Genomic DNA, 15,418 nt, shown 5'->3' with positions numbered 1-15,418 from the left:
TGAGATAGTGAGAGTGTGTGAGAGAGTGAGTGTGTGAGAGAGAGTGTGTGAGAGAGTGAGTGTGTGAGAGAGAGTGTATGGGCGCGATTCTCCGCTCCCGCGGAAAATCGTGAAGGCCGTTGTGAACTCGGCCGAGTGTCACGACGGCCTCGGAGCCCGCTCCTGGCACCGAATTCACCCCCACCCGCGGGGGCTAGGAGCAGCGCTCCGTAACTCTCGGCCGCCGGGCGGTGCTCCGAGAGTGACGCAACGGCGCGGATATGTGACGTCAGCCGCACATGCGCAGGTTGGCCGGCTCCAACCCGCGAATGCGCGGTGGCCGCCTTCCCCTCAGCCGCCCCGCAAGATGTGGCAGCTTGATCTTGCGGGGCGGCGGAGGGGAAATAGTGCGTCCGATTGAGACGCCGGCCCGACGATCGGTGGGCACCGATCGTGGGCCTGTCCCTTCCCGAGCACAGTCGTGGTGCTCATTCCCCACCAGGCCCCCGACAAGCCCCAAAACGGGCATCTCACGGCGATTTCACGTCGGCAGCGACCAGGTGTGGTTGCCGCCGTCGTGAAACGGTCGTGAACGGCAGGCCGCTCGGCCCATCCGGGTCGGAGAATCGCCGATCGCCATGAAAAACGGCGAACGGCGATTCTTCCGAGCGGGGGGGGGGGGGGGGTGGGAGAATCGCGGGGGGCGCCAGGGGGTCGTGAAATTAGTCGGGGGGCCCTCCCGCGATTCTCCCAGCCGGCATGGGGAGCGGAGAATCGCGCCCAGGGTGTGTGAGAGAGAGAGTGTGAGAGAGAGTGTGAGAGAGAGTGTGAGAGTGTGTGAGAGAGAATGTATGTGTGAGGGAGAGAGAGTGCATGTGTGAGGGAGAGGGTGTGTGAGAGTGTGTGCGGGAGAGAGACTGAGAATGTGAGAGAGAGGGTGTGTGAGAGAGTGAGTGTGAGAGAGAGTGTGAGAGTGTATGAGAGAGAATGTATGTGTAAGGGAGAGGGTGTGTGAGAGTGTGTGAGGGAGAGAGACTGAGAATGTGAGAGAGAGGGTGTGTGAGAGAGTGGGTGCGTAAGAGAGAGTGGGTGTGAGAGAGTGGGTGTGTGAGCGAGAGTGTGTGAGAGAGAGTGGGGGTGTAAGAGAGAGTGTGTGAGAGAGAGTGTATGTGTGAGAGAGAAAGTGTGTGCGAGTGGCGGATTCTATGGTCTGACCAACGATGGGCATCGACACGGGTGGACAGGAAAATTTGGAGAGTAGCCAAAAGTTAATTGGCCGGAAAACCCTGAGCAGCGAGTTAGAATCTGGAATGAGAAAAGAGAAATGAATGTGTGTGGTTGTAAATGAGACCGTCACTAACTTAGTGAGGAAGCTAGCTTTGAAGAGAGGGCAGGTGTAAACATTGTTCAATTAGAATTTCAGTTGGAAGGATAAAGAGGAATTGGCAACAGAGTTGCTTCACGTTTGAGCCAGCTGAACATTTTTTTGACTTTACATGGAATGGGGAACTGAGATTAAGATCAGGACTTTCTCGTGTTCATGAATGAGGAAGTGTGATAGGGAATGTGAGTGTGTGTTCCAAATACTCCCACTAACCACACATCCTTTTTGACAATATGATCATTAACAGGGGCAGAGATCTCCCAAAAACTCCACACTTAGAAATGTTTTTGGAGCCAAGCGTGACTTACACCATGGGGCAGAAGTTGGAAGGGCCAGCTCCTCAGAATAGGACGGGCCGATTCCAGAATAACCCAACAGAACATCTACAATTGCTGGCAAAGCCCCTCCCCCCAATCACTGATGTGAGAAGGTCCCATTGAGGAACTCTTACTGAGTGGTACCAGCAGCCTCCTGGATAAACAATGTCTGCTATTTACCTCAATTACTGAACATTCCACACTCTTACCACTCTTGGCAAAGGTGTTTCTCCTGAATTCCCTATTGCGTTTGTTAGCGATAATCTTGTATTGTTGGGCCTTTGTTCTGGTCTTCACCACATGGAAACATCAAACGGAATTTAATACCACACAGAATTTGATGTTGGCGACGAGGGTCTTGCCCTCTGCCGGAAGGACCAGCAGGAGTTCCGGATCATCTCCGGTGAGGAAGGCCCACTGGAATTAAGTGCCCGTCAGGCACTTAACTGGACAACGCAGGGCCTTCCAAGGGTTTAGGATCCGGGGGTGAAAATCCCACTCCCATGCCCAATCAGAGGCTAGCAGCTCTCCATTGCTCATCAGCACCATCAGGAGTTGTGGCTGCTGCTGGTAATGCACCCACAGAGATCCTGGATCCACGGAGGGACCCAGGCCACAGGTGAGTGAGGGCAGATGTGGGTCGAGGGGTCTAGCCGGTGGGAGGGGGTCAGGCAATAGAGTGGGGGGTTGCCCCTCAGCGATTTCTGGCCCTGAGGAAACCCTAGCCTGCCGGAGAGTCAGGGGCGTCTCTCCCTTGAGCTGGTAGCCTCTGCCTGCACCAAAAGTGGTGGTGGGGGGTGGTGAGCGGGTGGTGAGCGGGCACTGAGGCCAAATCGGGGATAAACCATCCTAATTGGCTGTCTGCCTCTATGGAATGTGCAGCCAATCCTATTATATTAGTCTGCTCCTGGGAACGTTCCCTAACATGGGAGGGCATCAGGGAGCCATCCCAAATCAGCTCCCCATATTTCCCAAGCTCTCCCGCCTCCAAACTCAACAGCACATGGCAAGGGCAATTCAGCAAATTGTCTTTGTTTCGTTAAACAAACTCAGCAATAACTCCATTGCTGCCCCTGGCCACCGTCACAAGATTAACCAGACTCTTGGCAATTTCACCATCCTTTTTGACTCAGAGCTCCATTTCCAATTCCACATTCAAGACCAGGAACACCTATTTGCACCTTGAAGATCAGCCTCTCCTTCTGCTCCCGCCCCACCTATTTTTGACTGAAAGCCTCTCACTTTGTCATATCCAGACTTGAATATTCTAATGTCGTCCTCATTGACCTTCCGCTCTCTGTAAGCTTCAACCGCCCAATGGTCTGCTGATCGTACTAGCCACATTAATACTGTGGCCACAGGGATAGGTCAAAGGCTACAGCAAGTAACTCTGTTGACCCCCTAACACCTGTTCACCATCTACAAGGCACAAGGCAGGAGTGTAATGGAAACACTCTCCATTTGCCTGGATGAGTGCAGCTCCAACAACACTCCAGAAGCTCAACTGCCTGGGGGAATGGGTGGGGGCAGGAAACCTCACAATCTTTCAAAAGCACTTGGATGAACATTTGAGCACTTGAAATGCCATAACATTCAAGGCTATGGCCAAGTGTTGGGAGGCGGGATTAGTGTCGATTGGACTTGGTTTTTGTGTTGGTACAGGTTTGATGGGCAGAAAGGCCTCTTCTGTATTGTATGTTTCTTACGATTCTACCATCCAGGAAAAGAAGCCCACCTGATTGGCACTCAGTCCACAAACATCCAATCCCTCCATCACTGACCAACAGTGGCACCAGCTACAATAATAATAATAATCTTTATTAGTGTCACAAGTAGGCTTACATTTTTTTTTAAAATTTAGATTACCCAATTAATTTTTCCAATTAAGGGGCAATTTTAGTGTGGCCAATCCACCTACTCTGCGCATTTTTGGGTTGTGGGGGCGAAACCCACGCAGACACGGGGAGAATGTGCAAACTCCACATGGACAGTGACCCAGAGCCGGGATCGAACCTGGGACCTCAGCGCCGTGAGGCAGTTGTGCTAACCACTAGGCCACCATGCTGCCCTAGTAGGCTTACACTGCAATGACGTTACTGTGAAAATCCCCTAGTCGCCACATTCTGACGCCTGTTCGGGTACACAGAGGACAAATTTAGAATATCCTAACAAGCACGTCTTTCGGGATTTGTGGGAGGAAACCGGAGCGCCCGGAGGAAACCCACGCAAACACGGGGAGATCGTGCAGACTCCACACAGACAGTGACCCAAGCCGGGAATCGAACCTGGAACCCTGGCGCCGTGAAGCAACAGCCACTAATCAGGATGCACTGCAGGAACTCACCAAGGTTCCTTAGACAGCACCCCCCAAACCCATGACCGCTACCATCTGGAGGGACAAGAGCAGCAGATACCTGGGAACCCCACCACCTGGAGGTTCCCCTCCAAGTCACTCGCCATCCTGACTTGGAAATATATCAGCGTTCCTTCACTGTCGCAGGGGCAAAATCCTGTTGCTCCCTCCCTAACAGCACAGTGGGTGTACCTACACCTTGGGGACTGCAGCGGTTCAAGAAGGCAGCTCACCACCACTTTCTCAAGGGTAACTAGGGGCGGGCAATAAATGCTGGTCTAACCAGCGACGCCCACATCCCATAAAATATTATTTTTTTTAAAGATTGTAATTCTCACTGAGTCGCACTCACCCGCCACTCCTGATCCTCAGTGGCTCCCAGCCCCTCGACACCCAAACTTTAGCAATTCCCCATTTGATGTGGATTTTATTTCTGTCTCTATCAAAATTGACTCTCCTTTTAATAGTGCGACTGGTTTATTTTGCACCTCCTGCGAAATGAAAGGGAGGACAATAGGAAGTTCAAGGCAAAATGAGAATCTGAGCACCGACAGCTCATTTGTCCCTATAGCAACCGCAGCTTATCCTTTAGTTTAATCGACCTGTTCCTTTCTCAACGCTGTGCATTCAGACAGCTCTCTGTCGTCGCTAGACGTCCACTCCTCTCCAGTAAAGACAAGTAAATTACACCCTGTGGTACTTGAAGTGAAGAGATGTTCGAACCCTTCATCATTCTGTGACTCTGGTAATTGCTTCAGTCAAACTCAGAGTCAATGAAAACTGGAAGCAGCAAACTAGGAGGGAAGAAAGATTTACATTTCTGTAGCACCTTTCACAATCTCCACGTGTCCCAGAGCATATTTCCATTATGAAATGCTTTAGAAGAATCGTGATGAAAAATGAAAATCGCTTATTGTCACAAACAGCCTTCAAATGAAGTTACTGTGAGAAGTCCCTAGTCGCCACATTCTGGCACCTGTTCTGGAAGCTGGTATGGGAATTGAACCGTGCTGCTGGCCTGCCTTCAAAGCCAGCGATTTAGCCCTGTGCTAAACAGCCCCTAGTTACTGCTCTAATCATAGAATCATAGAATTTACAGTGCAGAAGGAGGCCATTTGGCCCATCGAGTCTGCACCAGCCCTTGGAAAGAGCACCCTCCTTAAGCCCATGCCCCCACCATCCCAATCCCATAACCCAGTAACCCCACCTGTCCTTTTTGACACTAAGGGGCAATGTATCATGGCCAATCCACCCAACCCGCACATCTTTGGACTGTGGGAGGAAACCGGAGCACCCGGAGGAAACCCACGCAGACACGTAGAGAACGTGCAGACTCCGCACAGACAGACACCCGAGGCCGGAATTGAACCCGGATCCCTGGAGCTGTGAGGCAGCAGTGCTAACCACTGTGCCGCCGTGCCCACCCCTAATGTAAGGAACATGGCAGCCAATTCTCTTTGCACGGGCAGATCCCGCAAACGACAGTGTGATAATGAACAGAAAATCTGATGTTGCTGGAGCGATAACTATTGACCCAGCAGACGGTGGGGAACCTCCTCCGGAGGATCTTTTACAATCACCTTGAAATTTCAACCTCAGTTTGATGCCGCATCTGAAAGATGGTATCTCTGCCAGTGCGGCACTGCCTCAGTACTGCAGCCTGGTGTCTGGAGTGGAGCCCACGAGCTAACCGACGGCGGTGTGAGACATTCCGAGACCGGAGTTGTGAGGCCTCCCCTGTACTCCACAATCTCTGGCTTTCTCTAAGTCTGCACAACGTCTCAGGTGGATAACTTGGTCCCCCACATCCACGCCAATCTATAATGGTGGCTGGAATGTGCCGAGACAGTTCATAGGGAAGCGACTGTGTTTGAACTGGCAGCCCACAATGTTGGCGCAGCCGAAATATTCGGGAATCCCATCGGTTCAGGAACCTCCAGATCACCCCCAACATGGCAGGGAGAGAGTTGGTGGAAATACTGGAAAATATCAGCAGGTCTGGCAGCATCTGTAGGGAGAGGAAAGAGCTAATGTTTCGAGTCCAGATGACCCTTTGTCAAAACTCAGAGTTGGTGTAATAGCTTCTCCATCCTCACTAAGCTGAAATTCTCATGTCTGATTCTCTCTGTTCACGAGCAGCCTGCCCAAGGCCTGAAGCAACAAAAGTGCATTTGTGTACCACCTTTATACTAAAATGTCCCAAGATGCCCCACAGGAGAATAATTAGGTCAAATGTGATGCTGAGCCACAGAAAGAGATGTTTAGGACAGGTGGCCTGAAGCTTGGACAAATAGGTTTTAAAGAGCATCTTAAAGGAGGAGTGAGAGAGGTGGAGAGGTTTCTGGAGGGGATGCCAGTGCTTAGGGCAGAGGCAGCTGAAGGCCTGGTGACCAATGGCAGAGCAATTAAAATGGGAACTGTGCAAGAGGCCAGATTGGGTGAAAGTTGTGGGGCTGGAGGAGGTTAGAGAGGTAGGAATGGGAGTGTGATTGTGGGAGGATTTGAAAGAAGGATGAGTTGAGGATTTTAAAATTGAGGCGTTTCTAGAGGGAGGGTCAACATAATGACTGAGAACCGGGGTGGGGAATGGGTGAAAGGGGATATGGTCCAATTTAGGACACACAAAGCAGAGCTTAGGATAAGCTCAGGTTTCTGGAGGATTGAAGGAAGCCACAAGTGCAATTGCTCAGTTGAATCTGGACGTAACAAAGGCATGGGTGAGGATTTCATCAGCTGATAAGCTGAGGGGGGAGAGTGAAGGGTGATGACGTGGAGATGGAAGGAGATGATCATAGAATCATAGAATCTTACAGGGCAGAAGGAGGCCATTCAGCCCATTAAGACTGCACCAATCCTTCGTAAGACGGACCACACGAGGCCGAGACCCTGCCCCAACCCATTAGCACCTGGCTTGCACATCCCCTGGACGCTAAGAGCCAATTTAGCATGGCCAATCCACCTAACCTGCACATCTTTGGACTGTGGCAGGAAACCAGAGCACCCGGAGGAAACCCATGCACACACGGGGAGGACGTGCAGACTCCACACAGACAGTCAGTCAAGGCCGGAATTGAACCTAGGATCCCTGGCGCTGTGAGGCAGCACTGTTCCACCGTGCCACCCCTATGTCACCGTGCCATCCCTATGTCACCGTGCCACCCCTATGTCACCGTGCCACCCCTATGTCACCGTGCCACCCCTATGTCACTGTGCCACCCCTATGTCACTGTGCCACCCCTATGTCACCGTGCCACCCCTATGTCACCGTGCCAGCCCTATGTCACCGTGCCAGCCCTATGTCACCGTGCCACCCCTATGTCACCGTGCCACCCCTATGTCACCGTGCCAGCCCTATGTCACTGTGCCACCCCTATGTCACCGTGCCACCCCTATGTCACTGTGCCACCCCTATGTCACCGTGCCAGCCCTATGTCACTGTGCCAGCCCTATGTCACTGTGCCACCCTATGTCACCATGCCAGCCCTATGTCACCGTGCCAGCCCTATGTCACCATGCCAGCCCTATGTCACCGTGCCAGCCCTATGTCACCATGCCAGCCCTATGTCACTGTGCCAGCCCTATGTCACTGTGCCACCCTATGTCACCATGCCAGCCCTATGTCACCGTGCCAGCCCTATGTCACCATGCCAGCCCTATGTCACTGTGCCACCCTATGTCACCATGCCAGCCCTATGTCACCGTGCCACCCCTATGTCACTGTGCCAGCCCTATGTCACTGTGCCAGCCCTATGTCACCGTGCCACCCCTATGTCACTGTGCCAGCCCTATGTCACCGTGCCAGCCCTATGTCACCGTGCCAGCCCTATGTCACCGTGCCAGCCCTATGTCACTGTGCCAGCCCTATGTCACCGTGCCAGCCCTATGTCACCGTGCCAGCCCTATGTCACTGTGCCATCCCTATGTCACCGTGCCAGCCCTATGTCACCGTGCCAGCCCTATGTCACTGTGCCACCCCTATGTCACCGTGCCAGCCCTATGTCACCGTGCCACCCCTATGTCACCGTGCCAGCCCTATGTCACCGTGCCAGCCCTATGTCACCGTGCCAGCCCTATGTCACTGTGCCACCCCTATGTCACCGTGCCACCCCTATGTCACTGTGCCACCCCTATGGCACTGTGCCACCCCTATGTCACTGTGCCACCCCTATGTCACTGTGCCACCCTATGTCACTGTGCCAGCCCTATGTCACCATGCCAGCCCTATGTCACCATGCCAGCCCTATGTCACCGTGCCAGCCCTATGTCACCGTGCCAGCCCTATGTCACCGTGCCACCCCTATGTCACCGTGCCAGCCCTATGTCACTGTGCCACCCCTATGTCACTGTGCCAGCCCTATGTCACCGTGCCAGCCCTATGTCACCGTGCCATCCCTATGTCACCGTGCCAGCCCTATGTCACCGTGCCATCCCTATGTCACTGTGCCAGCCCTATGTCACCGTGCCACCCCTATGTCACTGTGCCAGCCCTATGTCACCGTGCCAGCCCTATGTCACCGTGCCATCCCTATGTCACCGTGCCATCCCTATGTCACTGTGCCAGCCCTATGTCACCGTGCCAGCCCTATGTCACCGTGCCAGCCCTATGTCACCATGCCATCCCTATGTCACCGTGCCAGCCCTATGTCACCGTGCCACCCCTATGTCACTGTGCCAGCCCTATGTCACCGTGCCAGCCCTATGTCACTGTGCCACCCCTATGTCACCGTGCCAGCCCTATGTCACCGTGCCACCCCTATGTCACCGTGCCACCCCTATGTCACTGTGCCAGCCCTATGTCACTGTGCCAGCCCTATGTCACCATGCCAGCCCTATGTCACTGTGCCACCCCTGTGTCACCGTGCCAGCCCTATGTCACCATGCCACCCCTATGTCACTGTGCCACCCCTATGTCACTGTGCCAGCCCTATGTCACCGTGCCACCCCTATGTCACTGTGCCACCCCTATGTCACCATGCCATCCCTATGTCACCGTGCCATCCCTATGTCACCGTGCCAGCCCTATGTCACCGTGCCATCCCTATGTCACCGTGCCAGCCCATGTCACTGTGCCACCCCTATGTCACCGTGCCAGCCCTATGTCACCGTGCCAGCCCTATGTCACTGTGCCACCCCTATGTCACCGTGCCAGCCCTATGTCACCGTGCCAGCCCTATGTCACCGTGCCAGCCCATGTCACTGTGCCACCCCTATGTCACCGTGCCAGCCCTATGTCACCGTGCCAGCCCTATGTCACCGTGCCACCCCTATGTCACCGTGCCAGCCCTATGTCACCGTGCCACCCCTATGTCACTGTGCTAGCCCTATGTCACCGTGCCACCCCTGTGTCACCATGCCAGCCCTATGTCACCATGCCAGCCCTATGTCACCGTGCCACCCCTATGTCACTGTGCCACCCCATGTCACCATGCCAGCCCTATGTCACCATGCCATCCCTATGTCACCGTGCCAGCCCTATGTCACCGTGCCATCCCTATGTCACCGTGCCAGCCCATGTCACTGTGCCACCCCTATGTCACCGTGCCAGCCCTATGTCACCGTGCCACCCCTATGTCACCGTGCCATCCCTATGTCACCGTGCCAGCCCTATGTCACCGTGCCATCCCTATGTCACCGTGCCAGCCCTATGTCACCGTGCCACCCCTGTGTCACCATGCCAGCCCTATGTCACCGTGCCAGCCCTATGTCACTGTGCCACCCCTATGTCACCGTGCCACCCCTATGTCACCGTGCCACCCCTATGTCACTGTGCCACCCCTATGTCACCGTGCCACCCCTATGTCACTGTGCCAGCCCTATGTCACCATGCCAGCCCTATGTCACCGTGCCAGCCCTATGTCACCATGCCAGCCCTATGTCACCATGCCAGCCCTATGTCACCGTGCCAGCCCTATGTCACTGTGCCACCCTATGTCACCGTGCCAGCCCTATGTCACCATGCCAGCCCTATGTCACTGTGCCAGCCCTATGTCACCGTGCCAGCCCTATGTCACCGTGCCAGCCCTATGTCACCGTGCCACCCTATGTCACTGTGCCACCCCTATGTCACCGTGCCAGCCCTATGTCACCGTGCCACCCCTATGTCACCGTGCCACCCTATGTCACCGTGCCAGCCCTATGTCACTGTGCTAGCCCTATGTCACCATGCCAGCCCTATGTCACCGTGCCAGCCCTATGTCACCGTGCCACCCCTATGTCACCGTGCTAGCCCTATGTCACCATGCCAGCCCTATGATAGGAAGGATACGGTGTCTTGGAAGCTGAGCCAGGGGTCAGATTGGGCGTCGAAGTTACAAACAGTCTGATCCAGCCTTAGGCAGTGGCTGGGAAGAGGGATGTAGTATGGACTATACATGCACATGCACGTTTACACATGTGGACACACATGTACACACTTTCCAATGGTGGACAGTGGACAGAGTTTGGGAACCTTGAACATATATTCACTCATTCCCGGACTCGGCGAGCATGAAGCCAGTTGGAGCACTGGGGCACTTGTTCAGAGCTGATCCTTGGAGGGGTTCACTAGTCTGGGTGTCTGACGACACCAGTTGGTATCGTTGCCCCATTAATCCAGCTTCCCGCCCAACCCCCACCCCCCCCCCCCCTTTATTTTTTCAAATCACCAGTTATGATGATTTCATCTTTTTTGCCCAACTCAAGGAGAGGGATTGTGATGTCACATCACCCTCATGGGACTTTGCAACATGAAACAATTCGTCGTAACTCTTTGCTCAGCAACACGGAATGAAACTGATTGCTTTGCTTAGCAACACGGAATGGCAAGTATGACAGCATCACCGGCTTCCAGACAACGAATGGCCTCAATTCACTGACGCTGCGACACAGAAGGGAAGCATAGCGCTGCGAGGTTCTGACCCTGTCGCCTGAGGATGGAAAATGGCGGTTACTGAGCGAGGGGGATAAGTATGCCCTACCCATACACACTGGAAAGAAAAGACAAAATGGGAGCAGCAGCTCGGAAAAGCTCTCTGCCAGCTGAGAGAGAGAGAAACAGGAACTTCTTCAATGGTAAATAAGCCCCACCTTTGGGAAGCTGAGGGAGTTGTTAATCAATGCTGCGTCAGCTTGCGTTTTGAGGGGAGACTTGAGACTATTTCTACTGCCGCTGGGGAAGCAGACGGCAGATTTGATGGATGTTTTTAAAATTACATAGAACTACCTAGAATTTACAGCCAATGTTTATGCTCCTGACGAGCTTCCTCCCACCTCACCTCGACCTATCAGCATGACCTTCTGCTCCTGTCTCCCTCGTGCATTTTGAGTTTGAACTTCCCCAACAATAAAGGAGCGATTTATTTTAACTCCTCCCGCCGTTCAGCGCTCTCTCTGGATAATGAAACTTCTCCTGACTCCATATCGGATTGCTGGGTAGCTTTCTTACCATTATGAGCCCCAGTTTTAGTCATCTCCACAAATGGAGCCATCTCCCTCGCCAAGCTCTTTCATCATTTTATATTTTGCAGCGTTTCAAACAGTGTGAAATAGCAATGGGTTGCAGCCCATTTTGGGACGTACTCTCGATGGTGAACCGTAGAACCATAGATTGCCTACAGTGCAGCACTGACCCTCGGAAAGAACACCCCACCTCGGCCCACTCCTCCACCCTCTCCCCATAACGCCACCTAACCAGCACATCTTTGAGCATCAAAGGGCAGGTTAGCATGGCCCATCCGCCTAACCTGCTCTTCTTTGGACTGTGGGAGGAAACCGGAGCACCCGGAGGAAACCCGCGCAGACACGGGGAGAACGTGCAGACTCCGCACAGATAGTGACCCAAGGCCGGAATTGAACCCGGGTCCCTGGCGCTGTGAGGCAGCAGTGCTAACCGCTGTGCCACCCTGAAGCCCTGGAAGGTTATGGCACAGAAAGAGTCCAATCGAGCCTGCGGCTCATCTTTGCTCGAGAAATTTGTGAATTGTTTCTCCTGCCCCACGTTCTTTCACTATCTCTGTGCCCCCCTCTGCTGCAAATGTATCACTCCCTGCTCCAGTTATCCGCTGTGGTTCTTAACAGTTCCATGCAAAAAACAGTTACCTTCATTTCCCTCCCCTTCCTCATTCTGACAAATCCTGTCTCAAAAAGGGAATTCTTTCCCGATATTCACTCCTTTAAAGTCCCTGTTCCTTGACTTTTAAAAATCTCTTCTTATCCTTCCTGGCATTGATCAAAATATCTCTAATTCCTGCTTAAAACTGTAGCTACCCATCCCGGAAATCACCTTGGTAAATCCATAATGTTGGCCGGAATGCCCAGCCCGAACGCTGCCTCGGAGTCTCTGGTCCAGCCAACACACCTCCACCCACAGGATTCCCGGCGGTCACAATGGGAATGCCCAATGACAGCAGCGGGAGCAGAGAGTCCCGCCGCCAGCGAACGGCGCGCCGCCTCCCACTGCCGAAAAGCAGGCGCTGGGAGGCTGGAGGATCCCATCCTGTGATTTTCAGTTCAGTGCCGCTTAAAAATAAAATGATGCTGCAGGAATTTCTCTCGGCAGGATCGTCCGCTTCGCCGGCAGCGCTCCCGTGCCCGCAGGTTTCCCGACGGCGTGTGGTGGCCACAATCAGAAACCCCATTGGCCGGCTGCGGGAACGGAGAATCCCGCTGCCGACGGCGGAGCGCCACGTCGCAAAACGGAACTGGCGGGATGGAGAATCCCACCCATGAATCGGGAATTTTACAGCATTGATGCTGTGGAACCCACATTGCGAAGCTGCCGGGGACATTGCGCAACGTCAAAGGTGCTGGATAACGGAAATGTCTTGTTGTTGAGCCGCCTGCCGTTCAGATTGAGCACAAAAGAGGGCAGCACGGTGGCGCAGTGGTTAGCATTGCTGCCTCACGGCGCCGAGGTCCCAGGTTCGATCCCGGCTCTGGGTCACTGTCCGTGTGGAGTTTGCACATTCTCCCCGTGTTTGCGTGGGCTTCACCCCCACAACTCAAAAATGTGCAAGCTAGGTGGATTGGCCACGCTAAATTGCCCCTTAATTGGAAAAATTAACTCTAAATTTATCAAAAAAGATTGAGCACAAATTACAAGATCAGTTTTACCGTCTAACGCAAAGACTCTGCTCTTTCTGCAAGATGGAAGTGCCGAGACAACCTTCAGGAATGGACACACGATGCATGCTGTCCCCATCAGAGTGGAACCTGCAGCAGAAAGCTCAGCAGGAGCTGACCCCACAGTGTCGACCCCTCCAACACAAGAATCAGGTAATTCTCCAGTCCTGTTGATTCTGAAATGCTTGTCTCAGACAGAAGGTGAATGTGGGTGTACAGAGTAACAATGTCTCCCCTCCATGCCATCTGAGTCAGCTGATTCTATGTTTGTTTAAAATATACAGGTTCCCTTCAGAGAGAATTATAATGAGAAGCTGTGATTGTTGCCCTCATGGCCGGGAATGTTAAGCAGGATATTTAATAGAGGAACTCACAATTATGAGAGGTTTTGATAAATCGAGGAAACCATGACATTGAGAAACTGTTCCCAGTGTCAGGAAGATGACTAGAGCACAGAGCTTTAAGATAATTAGTCAGGGTAAAGTCACCATAGTCCCTGATGACCATTGGCTGCTTTCCCCTTTGAGGGGGAGAGCTGACTGGTGGTGATTTAACCTGAGGGTCACCACACCTCAGGCGAGGGGCAAGGTTGGGAAGGTGGGGCCTTCATGAATAACCTCAGCTGGTACTGGGAATTGAACCCACGCTGCTGGCCTCGCTCTGCATCACGAACCATCAGTCCAGCCCACTGAGCTAAATTAGTAAAAGAACCCAAGGGGGAAGCTTGAACAGGGTTATTTTTATACTATAAATTTATGTGTTGAATCTGCCAAAGCAGCACGCATGGAACAGCAGATAGAAAATGATGAACAAGGCAGCACGGTAGCACAGTGATTAGCACTGTGGCTTCACAGCGGCCAGGGTCCCAGGTTCGATTCTGCCTTGGGTCACTGTCTGTGCAGAGTCTGCACATCCTCCCCGTGTCTGCGTGGGTTTCCTCCGGGTGCTCCGGTTTCCTCCCACAGTCCAAAGATGTGCAGGTTAGATGGATTGGCCATGATAAATTGCCCTTAGTGACCAGGTTATTGGGTTACGGAGATAGGGTGGAGGTGAGGGCTTAAGTGGGTCGGTGCAGACTCGATGGGCCGAATGGCCTCCTTCTGCACTGTATGTTCTGCGGCATATTAATTCATCTCCACTCTCCAAAGGGTCTCCCCCGCTGACCTGCACCCAGGCCAGGGGTTTATACTGGGGAGGGCTCCCCTTGTTCAGAGGAAGCTCCGCCCCCGTTACCGGGGAAGTTGACATTCTGAGGAGGTCATGGCGAATCGGATCGTCCTTATTCCTTGACCACCATGGGGGGTTATAACATTATGACATTATGAAGTGGAATACGCTGGCTGATTGGTTGGTGGAAGCAGAGTAGTTTGTAGCATTATAAAGGGAATTGATAAATAACTTTGGGAAAGAGCAGGGGGAATGGGATTAATCAGACAGCTCTGTCTACCGATTGACCTTCTGTGCTACATTATTCAGTCAGTCCCCTAGGAGCTTGGAGTCACATGTAGGCCAGACCAGGTCAGGCTCCAGGAGACCATTGCTGAGTAAAACACTCAGGTATGGCACTACGTAGTTGGTTGTGTTGTTGAGCCTGGAATACTGATCCACAAAGACACATTCAAATCCCATGAACAGAGTTTAAAAATAAACCTGGCAATGTAGAGCTAGTATCGGAGCAGTGATCATGCAACATGGTAGAGTAAAAAGACAATGCTTCAGGGACAGATACCTACTGTCATGATATGTGACTGCTGTCTCATGCCAATGCAGTTGACTCTTAATCGCCCTGCCCTCTGAAATACCCTTTTTCTAGATTCTCAGGGCAACTAAAGGTGGATAATAAATACCAACCTTGATAGCCCACCGGGACAGGAGAGATTAAATGGCAAGATGAGATATTAATAGGGCAAATAAGAAACAAAAGATGGGTCCAGAGGCGGTGTCGTTGGTCAGGGAGGATCGATGGGTGGTTGTGGGACTGGGGCGTTCGGGGAGCGGGGGAGGAGGGGCTGGTGGTTGCTAGGCTTGAAACATTGGTCGTGGAGGAAAGAGCTTCTGTAGTCCAGGAAACTGGTAGGAAAATGGGGGTAGACCTCAGTGGTGTAGACCATCCACCAGTAGGGGAGTCACAACAGGGCATTTTGCATGCTCCATTGACCTTTCACCTTTTCATCAATGATAACTTCAGTACTGCTGAAAAAACACACATGCCGTCAAAGGTTTTAGCCTTGTACTCATCAGGACAATTAGCAAAAATACCAAATATGAAGGAATCAACAATTTATG

At 52.8% G+C, this 15,418-nt stretch overlaps 1 protein-coding gene across 3 annotated transcripts in view; it reads left to right on the top strand.

Moving 5' to 3' along the window:
* LOC119976558 (phosphatase and actin regulator 2-like) overlaps positions 1-15,418 on the top strand; it is a 207,321-nt gene that overhangs the window by 140,052 nt on the left and 51,851 nt on the right. For 2 of the 3 annotated variants that reach the window (XM_038817160.1, XM_038817146.1), the window contains exon 4: positions 13,157-13,285. In XM_038817160.1, the coding sequence (XP_038673088.1) occupies positions 13,157-13,285 (129 nt within the window). Of the gene's footprint in view, positions 1-10,758; positions 11,084-13,156; positions 13,286-15,418 lie in introns of those variants that run through there. The other variant, XM_038817153.1, reaches the window with a different exon arrangement.

The sequence above is a fragment of the Scyliorhinus canicula genome, chromosome 1 (genome assembly GCF_902713615.1).
Source record: "Scyliorhinus canicula chromosome 1, sScyCan1.1, whole genome shotgun sequence".
In the NCBI taxonomy this organism is placed as follows: domain Eukaryota; kingdom Metazoa; phylum Chordata; class Chondrichthyes; order Carcharhiniformes; family Scyliorhinidae; genus Scyliorhinus; species Scyliorhinus canicula.
The sequence above is the reverse complement of the archived record's forward strand: the minus strand, read 5'-3'. Positions and strand labels throughout refer to the sequence as shown.